The sequence below is a fragment of the Dromiciops gliroides genome, chromosome 2 (genome assembly GCF_019393635.1).
Source record: "Dromiciops gliroides isolate mDroGli1 chromosome 2, mDroGli1.pri, whole genome shotgun sequence".
Classification (NCBI taxonomy): Eukaryota; Metazoa; Chordata; class Mammalia; order Microbiotheria; family Microbiotheriidae; genus Dromiciops; species Dromiciops gliroides.
The window spans coordinates 402,256,739-402,276,931 of NC_057862.1; the positions used below are offsets into that span (position 1 = coordinate 402,256,739).

Sequence of the window (20,193 nt, forward strand, 5' to 3'; positions counted from 1 at the left end):
TGAATGCCACACAATAATCTTAGATTGCTATGTATCTGATTAAAAAAATAGAAATATACTTAAATGAATCTATTTTTAAAATTACTTACAGGAATAAAGGCTCCCAAATCTTCCACATAACCTGGGTGCTCCTTAAGCCATTTTTCTAAATCTTTCCTTTTGGGTGCATCATCACCTGCAAGCCTTGTTCCATCCTTCAGATTAATAACTGGAACTGGATTTTCTATATCAAGAATCCCTTGAGATTGAGTATAAGACAGTGCTGGATTTATCCCTGGAGTAATCTGTGAGGTGGTAATGCCTACTGTAACCTTTAGAAAAAGATCAGATAAAGATTGCATGTCAAATTCATTAACAACTTTTACTCTGGTACTAGGGAAAATTTTGAAAATAGTAAAAGATGAATGTAGGTTTTAAGACCTGTAATTTTTTTCAAATTTGCTTAAATTGTTATATATTATGGTGTGCTAGATCATAAAATCTAAAAAGTATATAAATGTATATTTTCCTTATTTAATATATTTTATTTCCCCCAATTACATGGTAAAAATTTTTAACACTTTTTTTTAAAGTTTTGATTTCCAAATTTTATCCCTCCTTTCTTCCATCCCCCTCTCTCCCCTGAGATGGTAATCAAATAAGAAATAGGGTCATACATGTGCAATCATGTAAAAGATTTCCATATTAGTAATTTTGTATAAGAATCTAAAAAGTATATTATAGTTTGTTATTAATTTATAGATCCTTATTTTATAAAGTATTCACAAAATAGCAAATATATTTTTGCAGTCATAAAGCTAGTTTGTTATTAGAGATCCCCAATTAAGAATCAGGGTAAAACAGCTTCTAATCTGACTGTTACTTACATGATTAGGTTTATTTCTGTTTAATAGGAGAATGTCAGCATCTTCCACATTCTTCCTTCTTCCCCTCCTTTTTTTTACTATGGGCTGGTTATCTAATATCACTCCATTGGCACCAATTGCTGGCTGACTAGAAGTACCTGAGCAAATTAAAAATGCAAAATACAATAATAAAAATCAAGTAACTTTGGACTCATTTTATAATTAAAAATTGAAACAGCTTTTAAAAATTCATTCTCATCTTGCATGTCTTAAAGTAAGTAATACTTCCACTAGACGCTTTCTTAATGATAACAATAACATTTATATGGTACTTAAAGGTTTGCAAAGTGCTTTAAAAATATTATCTAACTTTATCCTCACAACAGCCTTTGAGGTAGGAGCTATTATTATCCCCATTTTATAGATAAGGAAACTGAGGCTGGGAGAGACCAAATGATTTGCCCAGGCTCACACAACTAGTAAGTATCTGAAGCTGGATCTGAACTTTGTTCTTTCTGACCTGGTCCAATGATACATCTCTTGAGCCACTTAGATGGCAAATCTTCTCTTCTCCCCTCCCCCCAATCTTAATAGTATTTTATTTTTTTCAGTTACATGTAAAGATAGTTTTCAACATTTTGAGGTTCAAATTTTTCTCCTTCCCTTTCCTCCCCAAGACAGAAAGCAATCTGATATAGGTTATATATGTTCAATCACATTAAATATATTTCCACATTAGTATTGTTGTGAAAGAATCAGAACAAAAGGGTAAAAAAATCTCAAAAAACAAAAACAAAAAGTAGAAATAGTATAATTCAATCTGCATTCAGATTCCAGTTATTTTTTCTAGAAGTGGAGAGCATTTTTCATCATGAGTTCTTTGGAATCATTGTATTGCTAAGAGCTAAGTCTATCACAGTTGATCATCACACAATGTTGCTGTTACTATGTACAATGTTCTCCTGGTCCTGCTCACTTCACTCAGCATCAGCCTACTTAAGTCCTTCCAGATTTTTCTGAAATCTAGATGGCAAATCTTCTTACCCTAGAAGAAGTTCTTAGCAAATAGTATTTTCATTTATCCTCTCAAAAATATTACTGGTTAATTATTATCTATAAGGCACTGTCCTAGGTGTTGTGAAAAATACAAAAGTGAATAAAAGACAATTTTTGCATTGAAGAAGTTTAGAACTGAGCACTTTACTAATAAAAATAACCTATATTTATGTGGTACTTTACAATTTAACAAGTGTTTCCCATGAAGCAGTCATGTAGTAGGCAACATATGTTTCCATTTTATTTGCAACTTCCCATTTTCTTACCACCTCATTGCTTTTGGTCTTCTTTGGACCTCTTCATCATGTCTTCCTTCTGCAGGAAACTCGTCTTTTGGAAATATCATTATGCTACATGATTGAATCTGTCTGGTTCTCTTATCTCCTCAGTACCCTCTGCCTCCCTGACCAGACTCTTTGACTAGAGGACAGGGCCATGGACTCCAGAGAATTTATGTGAAGAGGAGGCTCAACTCAGTTTTTTTCCTCATTTACCACCAGGTGCACTGCTTTTGGACTTCTGTGGATGTCTCCGTCATCTGTAACTCCCTGTCCTCCATGTGTCTGAAACCTGATTGTTTCCCTCTCCCCTTTTGTGACTGTCCTCTTCCACTAGATTGTAAGCTCTTGGAGGACAAGGGACCGTCTTTGTTTTTTATTTGTATGTCTCCCCAACACTTAGCACAATGCTTGGTACCTAGTAGGTGCTTAAAAATGTTTAGTGACTGACTGATCTTTCTAGCTGGTTTAGGGTATTCTCGATTCACTTTGCCACAATGCCTCTCAAATCTCTTTTGAGTACCTCTTTTGATAACATTATAATAGCTTGGTAAATGATACATTTACTAATAGTTTATTAAAGAGTTTCTTTGCTATAAAGGCAGACTTCCAGCGAACATAGTTGCATTTTCAATTGGCGAGCTGTCCTTGGGCTGATTGTACTTTTTTTTTGGTTTGTTTTTATTTTTTGGAGGGTCAATGAGGGTTAAGTGACTTGCCCAGGATCACGCAGCTATTAAGTGTCAAGTGTCTGAGACTGGATTTGAACTCAATGCCCTCCTGAATCCAGGGCTGGTGCTTTATCCACTGTGCCACTTAGCTGCCCCAGATTGTAAAATCCTATGAACCTCTGTCACAGTTTCAAAAACATACCCTGGTTTATATGATAAGGAATCGGACAAAAAAGTCAACGCAAAATATTAAGTAGTATGTTAAATGCATGCCAATTGAAAATTCAGCTATGAAGGGCAGGTAAAAGAAGGAATATACTAGTGTAGAAAGGAGGAAGAAGAAAGTGGAAGTTGCTATTTCTCATAACTGTGGTACACAAATAGAGGAATATATAAATACGGAGGAAGCATAGGGAGCAATATTAGCTGAACCTCACTCATGTGAAACAAAAGAGGGTTAATGCACAGTTTGGTGTAGAAATACATCAAGCTCAACAGAAAAAAAAATTAAAGATAAGGAAGGGGAATTAAGAAGAAAGATAATACTAGGGAGGCAATAGCTGCAAGCAAAAAAGCTTCCTTATCCTGGAGTGGAGCTTAAAAAGGGGAAAAAAAAAGCAAAGAACTTTAATCAAAGGAGGGGCCTTAGATTGCCTCTTAGACAACTGGAGAACAGCAGAACTACTCTGTAAAGCAGTGAGTTTTCTATCATAAGTGTTCATGCAGAGGCTAGATGATCATTTGTTAGGGATGCTGCAGAAGAAATCCCTGCATTGAGCAGAAACTTGGACTAGATTATCCTGAGGTCTCTCGTACTCTCCTAAGATTACAACCCAGAGGTTTTTGACTTGGGTTCCAAAGACCCCTGAAGGGTTTGCAGATAAATTTCATGGTGTCCTTAATACTTGGAGAGGAAAAGCATTTCTCACTAACCTATCACTGAAATTGAGTATTTCCTTCAGTTGTGGAATTTTCAGAAAGACTCTAAGAATAACTTCATCAGACAGGGATCCACAACAAACAAGAAGCACAAGGTTAATCTCTGTTTTAACCTGTGCTAATGAACAGGATTTTGTCAATTAGAAATTTTTAATGCAAAATCTATATATTCTAATGTTCTTTTTGAGGCTTTAGCAATGTATGGCTTTCCTAAATGAATTTTCCCCAAAATACTTAATAACTCTCAGATGAAATTATTTTCCAGGCTAGAAAACTTCATACAATTTAACTTGAATAATAAAACCAAAAACATCAGCACTAGAAGGAGAACTTAGAGATACAATTTACCAGCTATGTGATTTAGAACAAGGCACATAGCTATTTGGCTCTTCAGTTTTTTTGTGAAATAAATGGGTTTAACATTAGAATGACCAGCATTTAAGAATACCTCAAAGGATCAAGCTTCAGCAATTAATGCAGTGAATATTTTTTAATTAATAAGGGAAACAAAAGATGGGACGAAAATTTTTGTTTGGAAGTAAAATTATAATAAATAAGACCCATCAGTCTCTCTGCTACAAGTCTCTCCCCACTTGAGTCCATTCTCCATTCAGTTCTTAAATTGATCTTCCTAAACCTAAAATCTTTCTAAAGTCTGATCATGTCACCTCCTTACTCAGTAAACCCAAGTGGCTCCCTATCCCCTCTAGGATCAAAAAATAAAACCTTGTTTGACATTCAAAGTCCTTCATAACCTGCCTCCCCCTACCCTACCACTCTTTCCAGTCTTCTTACACTTTGAATCTTCCTGCCCCATTATGTACTCTGATCCAGTGACATTGGCTCCCTTGCTATTCCTCAAACAAGACATTCCCATCTCCTGACTCCAGGCATTTTCACTGATTGTCCTAGATATCTGTGATTTCCCCCTCTTCATCTCTGCTTCTTGACTTCCCTGAAGGGTTAGGTAATATCCCATCTTTTACAGGAAGCCTTCCCTGATCACCCTTAATGCTAGTCTTCCCTCTGCTGATTATTTCTAATTAGTCCTCTTTATAACTTGTTTGCACATAGTTATGTGCATGTTGTTTCCCTCTTTAGACAGTGAACTTCTTGGGAGCAGGGACTGGGTTTTTTTGTTTGTTTTTTGCTTTTTTTTTGGATCCCCAGCACTTAGCACAGTGCTTGGAATATTTGTTTACTGGCTAACTGGAACCAGGAAGACCTGGGTTTAAATCTTATGTCTGACACTTATTAGTTTCATGATGCTAGGCAAGTCAATTGATTTCTGTGTGTCTCTAGCAACACCCTAGGTTTAATCTGCCAAATCACAGATGGGCTGCAATACCTATGGATGGAATCAGTTCCTACAAAGGTAGCTACAGACTACTGATGATATCATAGATCCTTTATAGATTTACTTATTATCTACCTCATAGTATTGTGAGGAAAGCACAATGTCAACTTTAAAGTACTATGAATTTATGAACTATAATTCAGTTCAAATCCCTCTTTAATATATGAGAAATATGAAGTGTAGAGGTGAGGTGAATTGTCACACAACCACTTAGTAAAAGAGCAGAAGATAGCTCTGAGGCCTGTTAAGTCCAAGTCCTGAGTTCTGTCACTATACCATTCTATTATGATTTTTATTAATATTTAAAGAGAAACAAAGTAAAAGGACTGATAAAGACATTTTCACGGAAAATGTATTATGAGAATTCTGAAATTAAGAGGAAGTTTTATTATTATGAAGTAGTTAACACATTTATATGATTTATTTACCTGATACTGGCACAGACTTTGGAAAATTAACTAGGCTGGTCTCTGAAGCATTCTGAAGTTCCCGAAGCCGTGCCAGGTACTGCTGCTGTCCAAGTGAACCATCTTCATTTTCAAACGGCCTTTTCTGAGAAAGTCCTTGCTTTTGAAACGTCAACTTCAAACCACCTTCCTGTTAAATAAATGTGAGCATTAGGATAAAAATTTGCAAAAAACCCCCATCTCCTTCAAGATAAAGGATTTTAAAGAGAAATTCTACTGCAGAAGATCTGAGGAATACTGGAAGAAATGAAAATTGGTTATGAAATTATACCTTTCCCAATTCAAGTCAATTTTAGAATTTTTTAAATAAAAGTTTGTTATAGACATATTACATTTTCTAGCTTAAATGAAATATCCAAGTACCACATATAGTTTTTCAACCAAAAATTATCTCTAATATGATTGCCATACAACTGTATCTTTATCCATCAACCTTAGTTATTTTTAAAGGATTTTATCACTTTGTATACTGAGTAATTGACAGTAATGTATACTGAGTAATGGACAGTTGAAAAAGTACATACAAATTATAGTACCATTTATAGCAAGATACACTAAATGTTCAAAGCAATCAAATGTATTGAGAAAAAAAATATTTTTCATATGCATCAAGACATCAAAGACATGTGCTTGGCAGGAAAGGAATTTTTCTCACTGAAACAGGTCTCAAGTCAAAACCTGAGATCTATCTTAGTATGTAAGTCATAGAGAGTTATTTGACTTCAGAGAAGTTGAATGACTTTGCAAGTCATCTTGCCACTAAGAGGCCAGAGGCAGGTCTTTTTGACTTCGAGTTCAGTACTCTATCCACTCTACCATACTGCCTGTATGTGTATCCATGTGTCAAAAATGTACCAGATGCTTAGAAACTGCACCACACTAACTTATCTCGATCAGCAGGATAATCCTTTTAGTAGAATACATAAGTTCAACATTCTGAATGTGTAAAAGAAACCCAAATACCAAAAACTAGTGTGCAAAGAAGTAAGAGTGAGAGCAGGCAGCCACTTGCAGGAAAAAAACATGCTGCACACGGCAATCGCAATCAGGTCCTAGGGCAATAAAAATAAACATACGTCATTGATTTTCACTGTAAACTCCTTTTCTCGTACATGCTTCTTCACCTTTGACATCTGTGTGGACTGGTCACGTTCTTCTCTCGCCCCTGCACTCGGGGGAGTTGGCACGCGGGGTTCGCTGGCGTCTGCAGCAGCACCGGGGCTGTCTAGAAGCTTGGTCGTGTAGAAAGATGCCACTGCGCTGCCCTCGTAACCTCTCCGGACTGATGGCCACTTTCCTTTCAGGACTGTTTGACAAATGCTGTCTAACCGATTGATCATTACCCGATCCTGTGTCACACATGAACAATTTGAGGATCAGAACAGACTTATGATGATAAACTTTTTTTTTTTTAATTTTTTTTTTTAACGAGGCAGTTGGGGTTAAGTGACTTGCTCAGGGTCACACAGCTAATAAGTGTTAAGTGTCTGAGGCCGGATTTGAACTCAGGTACTCCTGACTCCAGGGCCAGTGCTCTATCCACTGCGCCTCCTAGCTGCCCCGATGATAAACTTTCAAAGACCTGTTACTGGATTTAATTCAACACATTATAAATGTGTGAAGAAATGTTCAGAGCTTCAGAATGCATTTTATAGAGACAAAATATAAAGCAAACAAAAGGGAGTTGGAATCTGAGAGAAAATTTAAAATGAGTTAAACCTCCAACTTGGGAGAGCAATTCAGTAAGACTAAAGTAGCTTACAAAACATAAACACAAGAGGAAACTAAAATGTAATTTCTTCGAAGTATTTTTCAAGAATTTTTTTCTTTGAAAATTTCCTTTAAATTTGCATTTAAAATTGTTGTCCAAAAAAGGGCATGTTGGATCAATGAGTTCATAAGGACCATTAATGGATAAATTCATTTTTCATTCCATATAAGTCTTTTTTTTTTAATTTAAAAATTTTTTAATGTCTTTTTACTTAATTGAACTACTACTTGCTTTTTATTGTAGGACTCAGTGCTGCAAAATCATGTTACTGACAGTTAAAATTGAGTCCTTTAGTTATAAAAACCCTAGGATGGGAGTAAAAAATTAACTGGTTTTGTAATGAATATTGTGCTATAGAAGACTATGCAATGTGAGGATCCAATTTTTTATGACTGGAGAATTACCAAATTCTTCCATTAGAAACAGCAGAAAAGATCACAGAAGAACCTTTGGAACATGTTCTATTAAAAAAAAACCCAAACCTTTAACTTTCATATATATATATATATACATATACATACACACATATATATACATATATACACACACATACACATATATACATGTGTACATATACATATATGTGTATGTGTGTGTATGTATATATATGTGTGTGTGTGTGTATATATATATAGGGTCCATGTGTGATATAACTTACCTAAATAGTTACTTTCTGTCATCTAATATCAACTACTAAAGAGAGAAAGTAACTTGTCTTATAAAAGCTAGATATAGCACATTTTCCCCTAAAAACTAGCCTTGTGAACCATATCTATATATGCATATATAATTTATATATGCATATGTAATCTCAATTTAATCAGGTGCCTTTACTGAGGGTCAGGGGGGCCTTGTTGTCCATAGGAATTTCCTGCCCCACCCATCTCCCTCCATTTCCTTCTCACTTGCCCCTGGTCTATCTTTCCCTCTCCCCATTTAGATCCACTGACCCCTCTGTACATTCTTATCTCTTTTCTTTTCTCCAAGCCTGATTTACTAGACCTCACCTAGAGTTTCCATAACAAAATGCTCTAAAATATTCCTGAATCTCTAATCCTTTGTGGATTCAAAGGACTAAAGATTCAGTAATACATTAGAGCATCAACACTTGCTTTTCCTTATTGTCTAAATGAATACAGAGAAGGCTTAGGTGCATGTGTAGGGGATAAATTGGGAAAGGTGAGGAAACATTGCATAAGATCTTTTAAACACAGTATGTTTAAAAATAAAAAAGGAAGAAGGTAGGACAATCCATGATATATTCAGAAAAAAGGGTGTGAGTGGGGAATTAACTCAGGTTCCAGAAGCGTCCTTTAGCATTTATGCTTCGTGGGTAGCCCCATCATTATGGTTTTTAAAAAATTTCTGAGCCCCAATACCAGTTGTTCAATGCTGTTTGTAAGACTGTCCTAACTTCTTACCATCAATGCCCTTGCTGATAGTGCTAGAGCCCCTAAATATAGAGCTACTACCAGTGTCATGGAACTAGAGAACTAAATCCTTGCCTTCAATTCAAGGATGGAGGAAAATGTGTTCTTGATTTCTAAAGTTCCACATTTTTATGCAGTTTTCTAGAGAAACATAGAATCACTAGTACATATGGAAGTCAGGCTTGTGTAATTTAAGATTCTAAATGTGGATTCTAATCTGTTCCCCCAGTTTGGGGGAAACTGACTAAAAATCACTGATAAAACGAGTTTAGGTTTTTAAGGGTTTATTGGAAAATAGAAAGAAAAAGATTGAGAACAGAATTCTAACAGCCTGGCATTCCTATCTTTTCTCAAATTTCCTGTGAAGTCCTCTGCCGCCACCACCATCAAGTCAGGAAGCCAAAAAGCCCAGCGCTCTCTGCGCAGGCTCCCTTTCCTCCTTCCTGTCTCCTCCCAGACCATAGGAGGCTCCTCAAGTTGATTGGCTGGTAGCCTTGATAGACAGCACCCATGAGCAAACGTCATTTCCTGACGCCAAGGAAAAGCCACAATGCCTCTGAGGCATTTTCCTCATGGTGGAGCTTTCCCACAGCAAGTCTCCAGTAGGTGGCGTCATTCCAATCATTACAGGCTCTCAAGAAAGGTACCTTTAGGTACAATTTAGATTAAGTTGGCTTTTGTGAGCTGGCCTGGGGACCTAACTACCATGTATAAATAAATTACTATTATTGGAAAATATGTTCTAAGTTCCAATAACTCAATTTACAGATGAACTTTTGGAATGTTACATATTCATAATTTGGGTACTTCCTATACAAATTATTTGCATGTATAAATATATATCTTTTCAACAATAATTTTGGGGGGAAGAGTAATTTTGGAATGATTTTTATGCTTGCTACCTTTAAAATATCCGTGAAATTTTTAGGCATTGACTTATCACACACACACACACACACACACACACACAATATCTAATATTAGAATTTCAAATAAAAATCCAGAAAAATCAAGATTTCTTCCATTAAATTACCTTTGGCCAATAAGAGGCAGCCAGCATGTATCCACCTTGTAAGATGTAAGCAGAATTTGGTGTTCCGTTGTTCATCTGAAAACTATCCTGGGTCTCATCTTGTATAGTGCTTAGTGATGCAACACTTTCCTCATCATATGATTTCATGTGAGTGGTGCCTTCTGCTAATAAACAATAGTTAGCATTATCTATATGAATGCTTAAGTATATATTATAGGTGTTTAACAAGTGAATTAGGTACTTTAGAGTCATGTTTATATTTAAGTTCTACTTGATAATGTAACCAAAAAATTATTTGAAAAGAAAAACAAAATTCAAAAGGAAAACCAAATGCATGGTTTTTAAAAATGGTATTTTCCCATGGAAATTAAAATTACTATTTCCTCAAAGAAAATTACTTGTGATATGGCTGTTAAGAATAACTCCTTTTTTTAATCTATGAAATTGTTAAGTAATATTTAAGTTGTTACAGAATATTTTCCATATGCATTCCATGGGTTAATCCTATTTCTGGAATGACTACAATAAATAATTTAAGGTACTCTTTACCTTTTTTTTTTTTTTTTTTTGGTGAAGCAATTGGGGTTAAGTGACTTGCCCAGGATCACAAAGCTAGTGTCAAGGGTCTGAGCCCAGATTTGAACTCAGGTCCTTCTGAATCCAGGGCCGGTGCCTTATCCACTGTACCACCTAGCCGCCCCTAATTTAAGGTACTCTTAGAAAAAGACTATGAAGGAGTAGCCAAATTAGCAGTACCAACAAGCAGCAATATTTCTTTTCTGCTACTGGGTGCTGAGTATATGGTTTCTGTAGTGGTTCCAAATGCCATTGGATAGACAATGTTTTATTACTGTGAAGACTCATTGGCTTTAAGAGTTGGAAGGGGCCTTAGAGATCATTTAGTTCAACTCCATAATTTTCCAGAACTGAGTTCTGGAAAAGTGAAGCAAGTTGTCCAAGATCACAGTGTTAGTAAGTGGCAGAAGCTGGAGAGGATCAGAAGCATTCTACATTTCCAAGGCCAATTCTTTTTCAATTATATCATACCACCTGCCTATTATCAGAGATTCTAGTTTGCTATTCATCAATAATAAACATTACTACAAAATTTAAACTTAGTGAACTTTTTTTTTTTTTAGTGAGGCAATTGGGGTTAAGTGACTTGCCCAGGGTCACACAGCTAGAAAGTGTTAAGTGTCTGAGGCCGGATTTGAACTCAGGTACTCCTGACTCCAGGGCCGGTGTTCTATCCACTGTGTCACCTAGCTGCCCCTTAGTGAACATTTTAAACATAATTGTGTTTTTAGTACATTAACTCATTTGCCATTTTGTGTACATGTAAAATAGTAATAATAACGTATGCTCCTACCTCGCTTTTGTGTTTCTTCTTCACTATCACTTTCTTCTGATGAAGATGAAGAAGAAGAAGAAGAGGAAGAGGAGGAAGAGGATGAAGAAGATGCTGAAGAACAAGTTGAAGATGATGAAGAACTAGATCCTGATCTAGAGTGGGAACAAGAGGAAGAAGAAGAAGAGGAGGAAGATGATGATCTAGAAGAACAAGATGATCTGTCAGAATCAGAGTCTGAATCAGAGCTAGACTCAGATCCCCTTTTGGGCACTCGCTGTTTCTTGGAAGCTGGGTTTGGAGTTAGGGGCTCTGTCCTGGCTGCAACCATGCGCCTATCTGTTTCAACCTTCCCAGTAGATTTCTGATCTCCAATAGTCTGTGGCAAAACACCATTCTTTGGGCTTACAGGTTCAGATTTTATTCCTGTTCTGATTTCTTCAGAAGATACAGATTCCTCTCCAGAAGACTGAGGCTCCTCTTTAAGGCTTTCACTTTTAACTTTTATATCCTCAACAGCATTTCCTTTAGTATCCAGTAACCTTGGTTGAGAAGCCAGAGGTGAAGCAGACAGTGCCATTTGATACTGTTGTATGAGTGGGGTAGAAGTCCTTGAATGAGTCACTTTATTTTGACTGTAGTTCCTCTGAGCTGCCATAAATGAAAGTTCAGGATCACGAAGAATGTGATAGTCTGTCCTGCTAACCCCGTGCTTTGCAGCTCCAATAAGCAAATCTCTGTCATGAGTGCCACATTCCCACCAGACTGGCAAATCTGGATTTGGCTGGCAAAGTTTTAAGCGTTCAAATAGTTGTGGATGTCGGAGAGCCTGTTCTCGTACTTTCCTCAGAAGCTCAATTCGATACAAAGTCCTAGAAGCACGCTCCTCTGTGATGGGTTGGATAAAAATAGTTGGGTCCACCAATTCTACATGAAGAGAAATCAAACACTTCAAAATAGGCATTACACACTAAAAATAAAAACTGGTTATAAACTGGAATGAAATTACAATATACCTTCTTGAGACTTACTTTCTTTATCTTTAGAAAGAGGATATCACCCTTACCTATTTTCATTGGGTTGTTATGAAAATCAATATGCATGTATTGTAAAATCTAATACCCATAAAAGTGTTTTACAGTACTCTATACAAGTATAAGTTAATACTACATCTCCTCAATTCAGTTCCATTATCAGTCTTGCCATTTTTCCCTTAACAAACATTTAAACTAAGTAGGAAGGTATAGATTTTTAAAAAGTAGTATTAAAATGCAGAAATAATCAGAACTGAGTATTACAAATGTAATTAAAGTATACTTTTGTGATCTTGGGCAAAAATGTGACATAAGATTTATCATTGTAGGCATGTAGAGATAGATTTTACAAACCTTCTTTGGAAGGAAGGCGGCAAACTCTCCTGCACATGGACATAAAAGCATATAAGTACTTCTCCAAGCTATCATCGGTTTTCTTGTGCAGCCTAGCCATGGCTCTAAATTTTGTCCAGTCAAATTGTCCTCTGTCAGGATCAAATACTACTCCAAAAGTAGACACAACTCTATAAAAGTCAGCTTCCTCTCTTCTTGTCCATCTATTTTTTACCAAGTTGAAAAAAAGAACAACACATATTTAAGCAAGTAGCACAAAATAATTTGTCTAAATTGAATTTAGACTGTACTAATTGGAATTTAGTTATATAAAGCATTAAAAAACTCATTGATTAAACCCATGGTAATACCATTATAAATACAGATTTTAATTACTGTTTCATTCATTCATTTATTAAAACATTCATTGAGTTGTCTACTTTTGAATCAGTCAACAAATATTGGAGTACCTACTATGTACAAAGTAATGTGCTAAGTTTGTGAATGATATACAAGTATAAAAGTTATAGTCCTTAGCCTCAAGAGGATTGCAATATGGTAAAGTCTATGAAACTTGATATCAAATGCCTATGATAATAAGCAGTATAGAATATAAATCAAATGAGTTATACAACATATATATTATAGAATTTAGATGGCTGAGGAATTTCTTTTAGTTGGGTAATCAGAGATGGTGTAGTGGAACTAACAGCATTTGAGTTGATTGTTAGAGGATAGTAAGATTTTAACAGAGGAAAATTTGGGGGTTAGGGGTGCGAGAAGAGATAACATGTATAAGCTTAGAAGCAAGAAATTATCATTCATGGTGAATACTCCAGATTGGTTGCTGCATGCTGAACAGCAGGAGAAAAGGCTAGAAAGGGAATTTGGGGCTAGATTGCAGAGAATCTTGAGTGCTAGGCTGAGAAATATTGATTTTATTTCCTAGGAAATGGGGAACCAAAATGATTTTTTTGAACATGAGTTGAAACAATTGCAAAGGGTTGGCTATGGTTGGGAAGGATGTAGAAGTGGGCAAGCCACTTAATCCTCACTTCCCCCCTCCCCCCCAAAGAGTCTATAACAGTCTATATATCAGGTAGCCAAGACCTGACCGTGGATGGTAGTAGTGGGATAGAAAAGAAAAGATCATTGACAGATACTACGGGAAACTAAGAAGTATGAGAAATGTTTCCTTCTTTCAAAGAGTTTTAATCTATCGTTGTAAAAATAAGACATATACATATTAAAAGTTAAACTAATGCAGGGTAGTACATTAAGTGCCAAATTTGCATAGAGAAAAAGTACCACAGGAGTTCAGAAGAGGTTAAGATTACTATAGTCTGAAATTGTTTGGGAGTTTTCATGCATGGTGTGAATATGAGCTGAATACTGAAGGATGGTTAAAATTTTGCTAGATGACAAGTAGGGTAGAGGGCATACCAGATGGTGGGAACAACATGAGCAAAGTATAGGCTCTGGAAGGGTTGGAGTGGAGGGCACACATATGGGGAAAGTAGGAGATAATGTGGAGAAAGCATACTGGAACAGGACCATAGAAGTTTTTGAAGACAGACCTAATTATCTTGGACTTTCTATCTTGTAGGTCATAAGGAGCCACAGAAGGCCTTCAACCAGAGAAGAGATTAGGAAGATTAATTTGGATGTGGTATGATAGATAGACTGGAAGAATATACATCAACAGAAGGTGTGATGTATGAAAATAATTACTGGGATTTTGGAAAAAATTTGAGAAGGCTAATAGCTCCTGAGAAGCAAATAAAGCTACAGGAAAGGAATTTCCCCTTATCAAGGTGTCTTAAGTAGACCAGATCATTGTTAACCTTTGCCTCTGTTTCTCCATGTTCTCTTTCCTTTCCAGAGTCTAGAACTGTTTAGGTGAATAAGAAACCAGCCTTTCCTCTTATGATTCAAATGAGGGCTGGTTACTTTTATCTGGTATCTTTCAACACTGCTAGTCACGGCTTTCACTCACTTTGTGGGGTTGGAGGGAAACAGGGAGAGAAAGTTAATTGTATGTTAACCAGAGACTGAGGTAGCAATTACTTTGTCTTTCATATTTATCAAAATGTTACATAAGGTTATCTTCATTTCAAATCCTGATGTTTTGTAGAGCTAAAAATTCCTGTATTGTTTGTAAATTACTCAATAACTTTGTAATTTGTAAATTACTAAATTAGATGTATTTGGATGTTGTAAATATGATGTTATTTTTGAAAAGCCTATTATTCCAGATGGAACACACACATATGTATATGGATATGAATATACAGTCTATCTGAATGGAATTGAGAAAGGTATTCAACTTTCCATGTGTGTTTGCATATGTATGTATGTATGTATGTATATATGTATATTCATTCAACTTTCCCAATTTACTACCTTTCTCAATTCCACAAAGATGCTGAAAGATTTGCTAAGATAGACAACAATCAGTTCTACAAAGCTTGATTTTGCTATACAATATGAAAAGAGGTTCAAGATTATACGATCTCAAATCCCATGTCCTACTTTTGAATTTTCAGCCTAAGGCTGAGACTACAAACAGGGAGTTTTGTTAGGAAGCTATTGTAATAAATTAGTTGTGAGGTAAAGAGTCTAAAATAGAAGGCAATGAGAATGAAAAATGAGAGATGTGAATGACACTATTTAGAACTGATAGGATCTGGTGAATCATAAGATATGATGGTCAAAACAAAGGTGAAGATTATTTTTAGGTTTTCAGATTTGGTGACTGAATGATGAAATAAGGAAAGAAATAAGAGAAATAGGGAAATTAGGGTAGGGAGCAAAGGTGGGGTTTGGAACAAAGAGAACAAGGACAAATAAAAGATTATTTGTGCCTTTTAAGAATAAAGTTTCAGTATAACGGTGAGAACAGAAGCATACTGCAAGAAGGTCAGAAGGGAATGGATGATAAAGAAATGGAAATAAGTGGGTCTATAAATCAGTCTGGGTATTTGGTCAAGGAGGGAAGTCAGATATATGTGAACAATCATTTATCCTTCAGATGTATAGCAGTACTTGTTTTGAGGTTCACATTTCAGTTTTCATTAAACTTTTTTAAAAGCTGAGTTCAATTTCATTGAGATTACCAGTTCTGTGTCCATTTGCATGACAAGAGAAAAATGGCACAGGAAGTTTCAAGTACCTATATTTTAAGTTTAGCTGGTGACAAAAAACTTTTGCTAGATATCCTTAATTTGTCCAGAAGTTCTTTTTCTTTCAGAGTCCTTTAAATGATTTTTTCTTTGCTAAGAAACAACAATTAAGATGCAATTGTATCTGGCACCTTCTAAAATGAATTTCCACACTGCCATATTAAGTATTAACACAGGTACTCTCATCATACCTCTGCTGTCTTTCAATTTTGGCAGCTATTTTAGGGTTAAGAGCAGCTTCTTCAAAAGCAGGCTGCATCACGTTGGCCTGTACTGAAAATGCTGGCTGGATTTGTTGGGCTTGTCTATTTTTACTAGTCCGCTGATATGCAGTTATGAGGCGGCGCAAGCGTGTGGTTAAGGCAGACTGAGTAGGCCAGTAAATCTTGTCTCCTTCCATCATTTGGCCATCTGAATTATAAAGAAAAAAACCACATTAAATGATGGAAATAATTAATGTAATGCTAGTCTACAAGGCAGTAACATTATACGAAACTTTAACCACTGTCTGAAACAAAAAGCAATTGTGTTTTGTACTAATGAAGTTCAAATCACTACTTTTCATATCATGACAAGTTCCATTTGGTAAATATAGATCTAAATTCATTACAATGAAATTCAATAAGGTATCCAAATTATCTGGTCATTGTGGTATTACAGTATTTGAATATATTCAAAGTATGAGTATGAAACTGGCTAGCTTTGGATTTTTTTGTATAAATATGTAAATATGTAGAGCTATATAAACTTATTTCTCTCTTTATTTGGATATAATTTCATCAATGTAGGGAATACCTAGTATGGAAACTCTTTCCGTTGATGCAGGTCAGTAGCCTGTCTATAACTTCTAAGTCTCTTAAGCTGCCTGGGTACTCAGAGGTTAGGTGATTTGCTCATGGTCACAAAGCTAATTTGCATCAGGACATAAACCCAAGTCTTAGCAACTTCAAACACAGCCAGTCCTTATTTTACCATGCCATAATTCTTCTAAACTGAAATATCTTTCCTAATAATCTCTGACCCACAGAGGGAAAAAAAAGATAATATAGCACTTTAAGGGCTTCAGAACATTTAACATGCTATTTCATTTGGACTTTACAACAACACTGTGAAGCAGGTGTTATCAGTCCCTTTTTATGGACTGAGGAAATTGAGACTGGGGTCACAGAGCTAGAAAATGTCTGAGGCAGGTAGGATTCAAATTCAGGTCTTCCTGACTCCAGGTCCAACATTCTATTCATCCCTAACGTCTTCTATATCTTTAATTCTTAGGTATAAAACATCTTTCCCTGTTATTTTTCTATTTTCAATTTAAACAAATCAAAAACCAAATCAAAACCCTATGAGAGGGGCAGCTAGGTAGTGTAGTGGATAGAGTACCGGCCCTGGAGTCAGGAGGACCTGAGTTCAAATCTGGATTCAGACACTTGACACTTACTAGCTGTGTGACCCTGGGCAAGTCACTTAACCCCAATTGCCTCACCCCAAAAAAGAAAAAAAAACCTATGGGAAAATGGATCACATTAAATTAAAGGCTTCTGTTACAGTTTTATCTCAGTAAATTAAAACAAGAATCATTTGTAATACCATTCCTGCTAATTAATGACAATGTTCCTACAACTCAGGAGCCATTAGCTTTAAAAAAGATTTGCTTAGGATGCCACGATGTGATAATGCTATAACTCTGACGCCATAGGACAGAGAAATGTATGGGACAATAATGTACATCCTGTATGCTTCATCTTTATCTGTGCAATATCAAGATATTTAGAAGGGGAGTCTTTTGAGATTACCCTTTGGAGTACAATGGGAGGACATAGACAAAGGACATACAGGTTAGGTAGACTGCAATCTTTATCACAGAAGAGAAATACCCACATCAATTAGATCTCAGATTCCCTAAAGTAAAACTTTAAGTCTCTAAATGAACACAAAATACAACAAACAACTTATTTTCCAAGAGCAAAATATTGTAAATCAAGATGTAATTATGCAGGTCAATGGAGAATACTGACACAGCTAATCTATCTAGGCGAATAGGGGCTGAGGCTCTGGTTATAGTTAGCCACTAGTTGCATGGTGGGAAACTGTGATTCAGGAAGTATGTTTACATGAAGGGATTCTTTTCTGGCCAGTTGTCTGAAGATTTGATTTCCCATTCCCCATTCTTTGCAGCAGTAAGTTGGGCCATGACCATGACCCAGAAAGAAACTGAGTGATGGAGCATGGAACTTAAGATGAAGAACAGAGAATTTGGTGTTAAAATATCAACAAAAGTGTGCTTTAAACCATAAAACCTCAAAACATCAGTTTGATAAAAACTGAAAAAATTAAACTCTCAATTCTATGAAAATTTTTGATTCAGTAATCAACTGCAAATCTAAAAATTCCATTAATCTGCCAATAAGATTTCTATACTCAGTGTAGGTTATGGGACATAAAATAAAAATAAAATTAAAAAATCAAAGAATCATAGGATTTCAGAATTAGAAGGGACCTTAGAAGCCAATTAGTCTGACCCCTAAGTGAAGAAGAGGATCAACTGAGATCATGTGTGCAAACTGCTTAGCACAGTGCCTGGCACATAGTAGGCACTACATAAATGCTCATTCCCTTTCTCTTCCATTCTCTTACTCTACAAAATACTACTAGTTCTGCCTTAAGAGGACAAGCAGAACAAATGTAATTTCTCTTCTCTAAGAATGTTTAGAAGACAACTATCTTGCACCATCCCTGTCTCTCCTTCAAATTGATCTCCAAAATGTTTTGTCCATGCTAAATGTCCCCAGTTACTTTATCCAATCATTCAGCTTTGTAACTCTCCAATTTACTATATTCTTGTTAAAATATAGTAGCTAGACCCAAACTAAATACAACAAATATGTTCTAAACAGGACAGCTGAATAAGGCTAAAGAGATAAAGAGATACAAGGATTATTTCATCAAGAAATGCATCAAATCTAAATAAAACTCCCCTCCAATATAACTTGTGTCTCTCAAAATGCTGATAAAGGTTCATAGAAGTTAGGGCTGGGAGGGACCTGAGAGATCAACTTATTCAACAATTAGAAGCTTATTATAGTTTATTAATCAAATAACAACATGATGCTAGAAATTCACAAAAAATCATGAAAGAAATAAATGTATTTTACCTCCATCTGCTATTATAAGATCTCCTGGTGATGAAACATCATCCTTTAAAAAATTAAAATTTTTTGAGTTAGAGCTATAAGATGGTCCAAAATTATAGCAGGTCAGAACAATGAAGTACACATCAAGGAAGAAAAGACTGTAATTTTAACAATGGAGGCTCTTTGCTTTGTTAACTTAGAAAGGACAAAGTTTTACTTTTGCTATCTCTTTTTTGCCAAATTCAATTTCCTTTTCTTAGTCCTCCTCCTGACTAACATGTCTGAGACATCCATTCCTGGATTTTTCCCCCTTCGGCACTGTGGTTATTTCTTGTCTCCTTTGCTGGCTCCTCTTTCTTTTCTGGTCTCCTAATTGAAAGTTCCCCAAACACTTGACCTCCTCCCTCCCCACCTCCCCGCCCCCCATTCTATTATCTCTAAACTCATTGGTTGAGTTCATGTACTTGATCTACTTTCATTACTTGAATTCAGATTACTTCCAAATACTTTTCCTCAGGGCCTAAAGTTATACCTGTGTTTTAAGTCTGTCTTTCAATATTCCACAGGACATTTCTGCTTGGATATGCTACCATGAACTTAAATTCAGCATATCCCAAACTAAATTCATCAGGTACCTAACAAAAAGTCACATTAATTAAGTTGGAATTCTCAAAAACAAAAAAGAAAAAAAAAGAAATCTGGAGGAGTCTTAGCTATGTATTTTTACTAGACAAAGTCAATGTAAAATGAAGACTAATTTTAAAACATTTGTTAATCACAGTTTCTTTAACTATCAGTCAAAATAGAAATTTTAAAGTGACATGACATGAAAAAGAAATCTTCTAGTTACTCCTGAAGATAGTACAGAAGTGACTCTGGGTTCCCAAAATCTATACCGGTGGAATATAAACTCTGTCAGATTCAACAAAAGTCATCAGTATGGATCACCTACGTAACCAGCTTAATAAAGTTAGGAGAGTATCATTAATAGGATAGCTACAGCTTGATGAACCCAGAGCAACTCCCAAAGCTAATCTAGTAAGGCATAGACTAGGGTTGCAATTTGTATATGTAGACTCAGCACCCACACTAAGGAAATATCAGAATCCTCAAGTATTGAAATATAAAAGAGGAATCATCATTATAACTTGGTTTATAAATTACACATTATTATGCAAAAGTGAATATAATGAAAAATAAATGTGAAGCTGCTTTTATGCTATTTATATAATTTGTACCTCTGCTGCCTTACGGCTATACCCATATATGGGAAAGGCTTCGGGAGTTGGAGTCCCTTAGGCAATTGGATGTTGGATAT

At 35.7% G+C, this 20,193-nt stretch overlaps 1 protein-coding gene across 12 annotated transcripts in view; it reads right to left on the bottom strand.

Moving 5' to 3' along the window:
* Positions 1-20,193, bottom strand: part of CHD9 (chromodomain helicase DNA binding protein 9) — a 257,680-nt gene that overhangs the window by 14,375 nt on the left and 223,112 nt on the right. For 6 of the 12 annotated variants that reach the window (XM_043982156.1, XM_043982160.1, XM_043982155.1 and 3 more), the window contains 9 exons: positions 18,897-18,939; positions 15,936-16,155; positions 12,584-12,786; positions 11,217-12,122; positions 9,848-10,011; positions 6,690-6,962; positions 5,575-5,743; positions 867-1,003; positions 90-311 (listed from right to left, as the gene is read on the bottom strand). In XM_043982156.1, coding sequence (XP_043838091.1) covers positions 90-311; positions 867-1,003; positions 5,575-5,743; positions 6,690-6,962; positions 9,848-10,011; positions 11,217-12,122; positions 12,584-12,786; positions 15,936-16,155; positions 18,897-18,939 — 2,337 coding nt within the window. The remainder of the gene's footprint in view (positions 1-89; positions 312-866; positions 1,004-5,574; positions 5,744-6,689; positions 6,963-9,847; positions 10,012-11,216; positions 12,123-12,583; positions 12,787-15,935; positions 16,156-18,896; positions 18,940-20,193) is intronic. The other 6 variants (XM_043982162.1, XM_043982159.1, XM_043982167.1 and 3 more) reach the window with 3 other exon arrangements.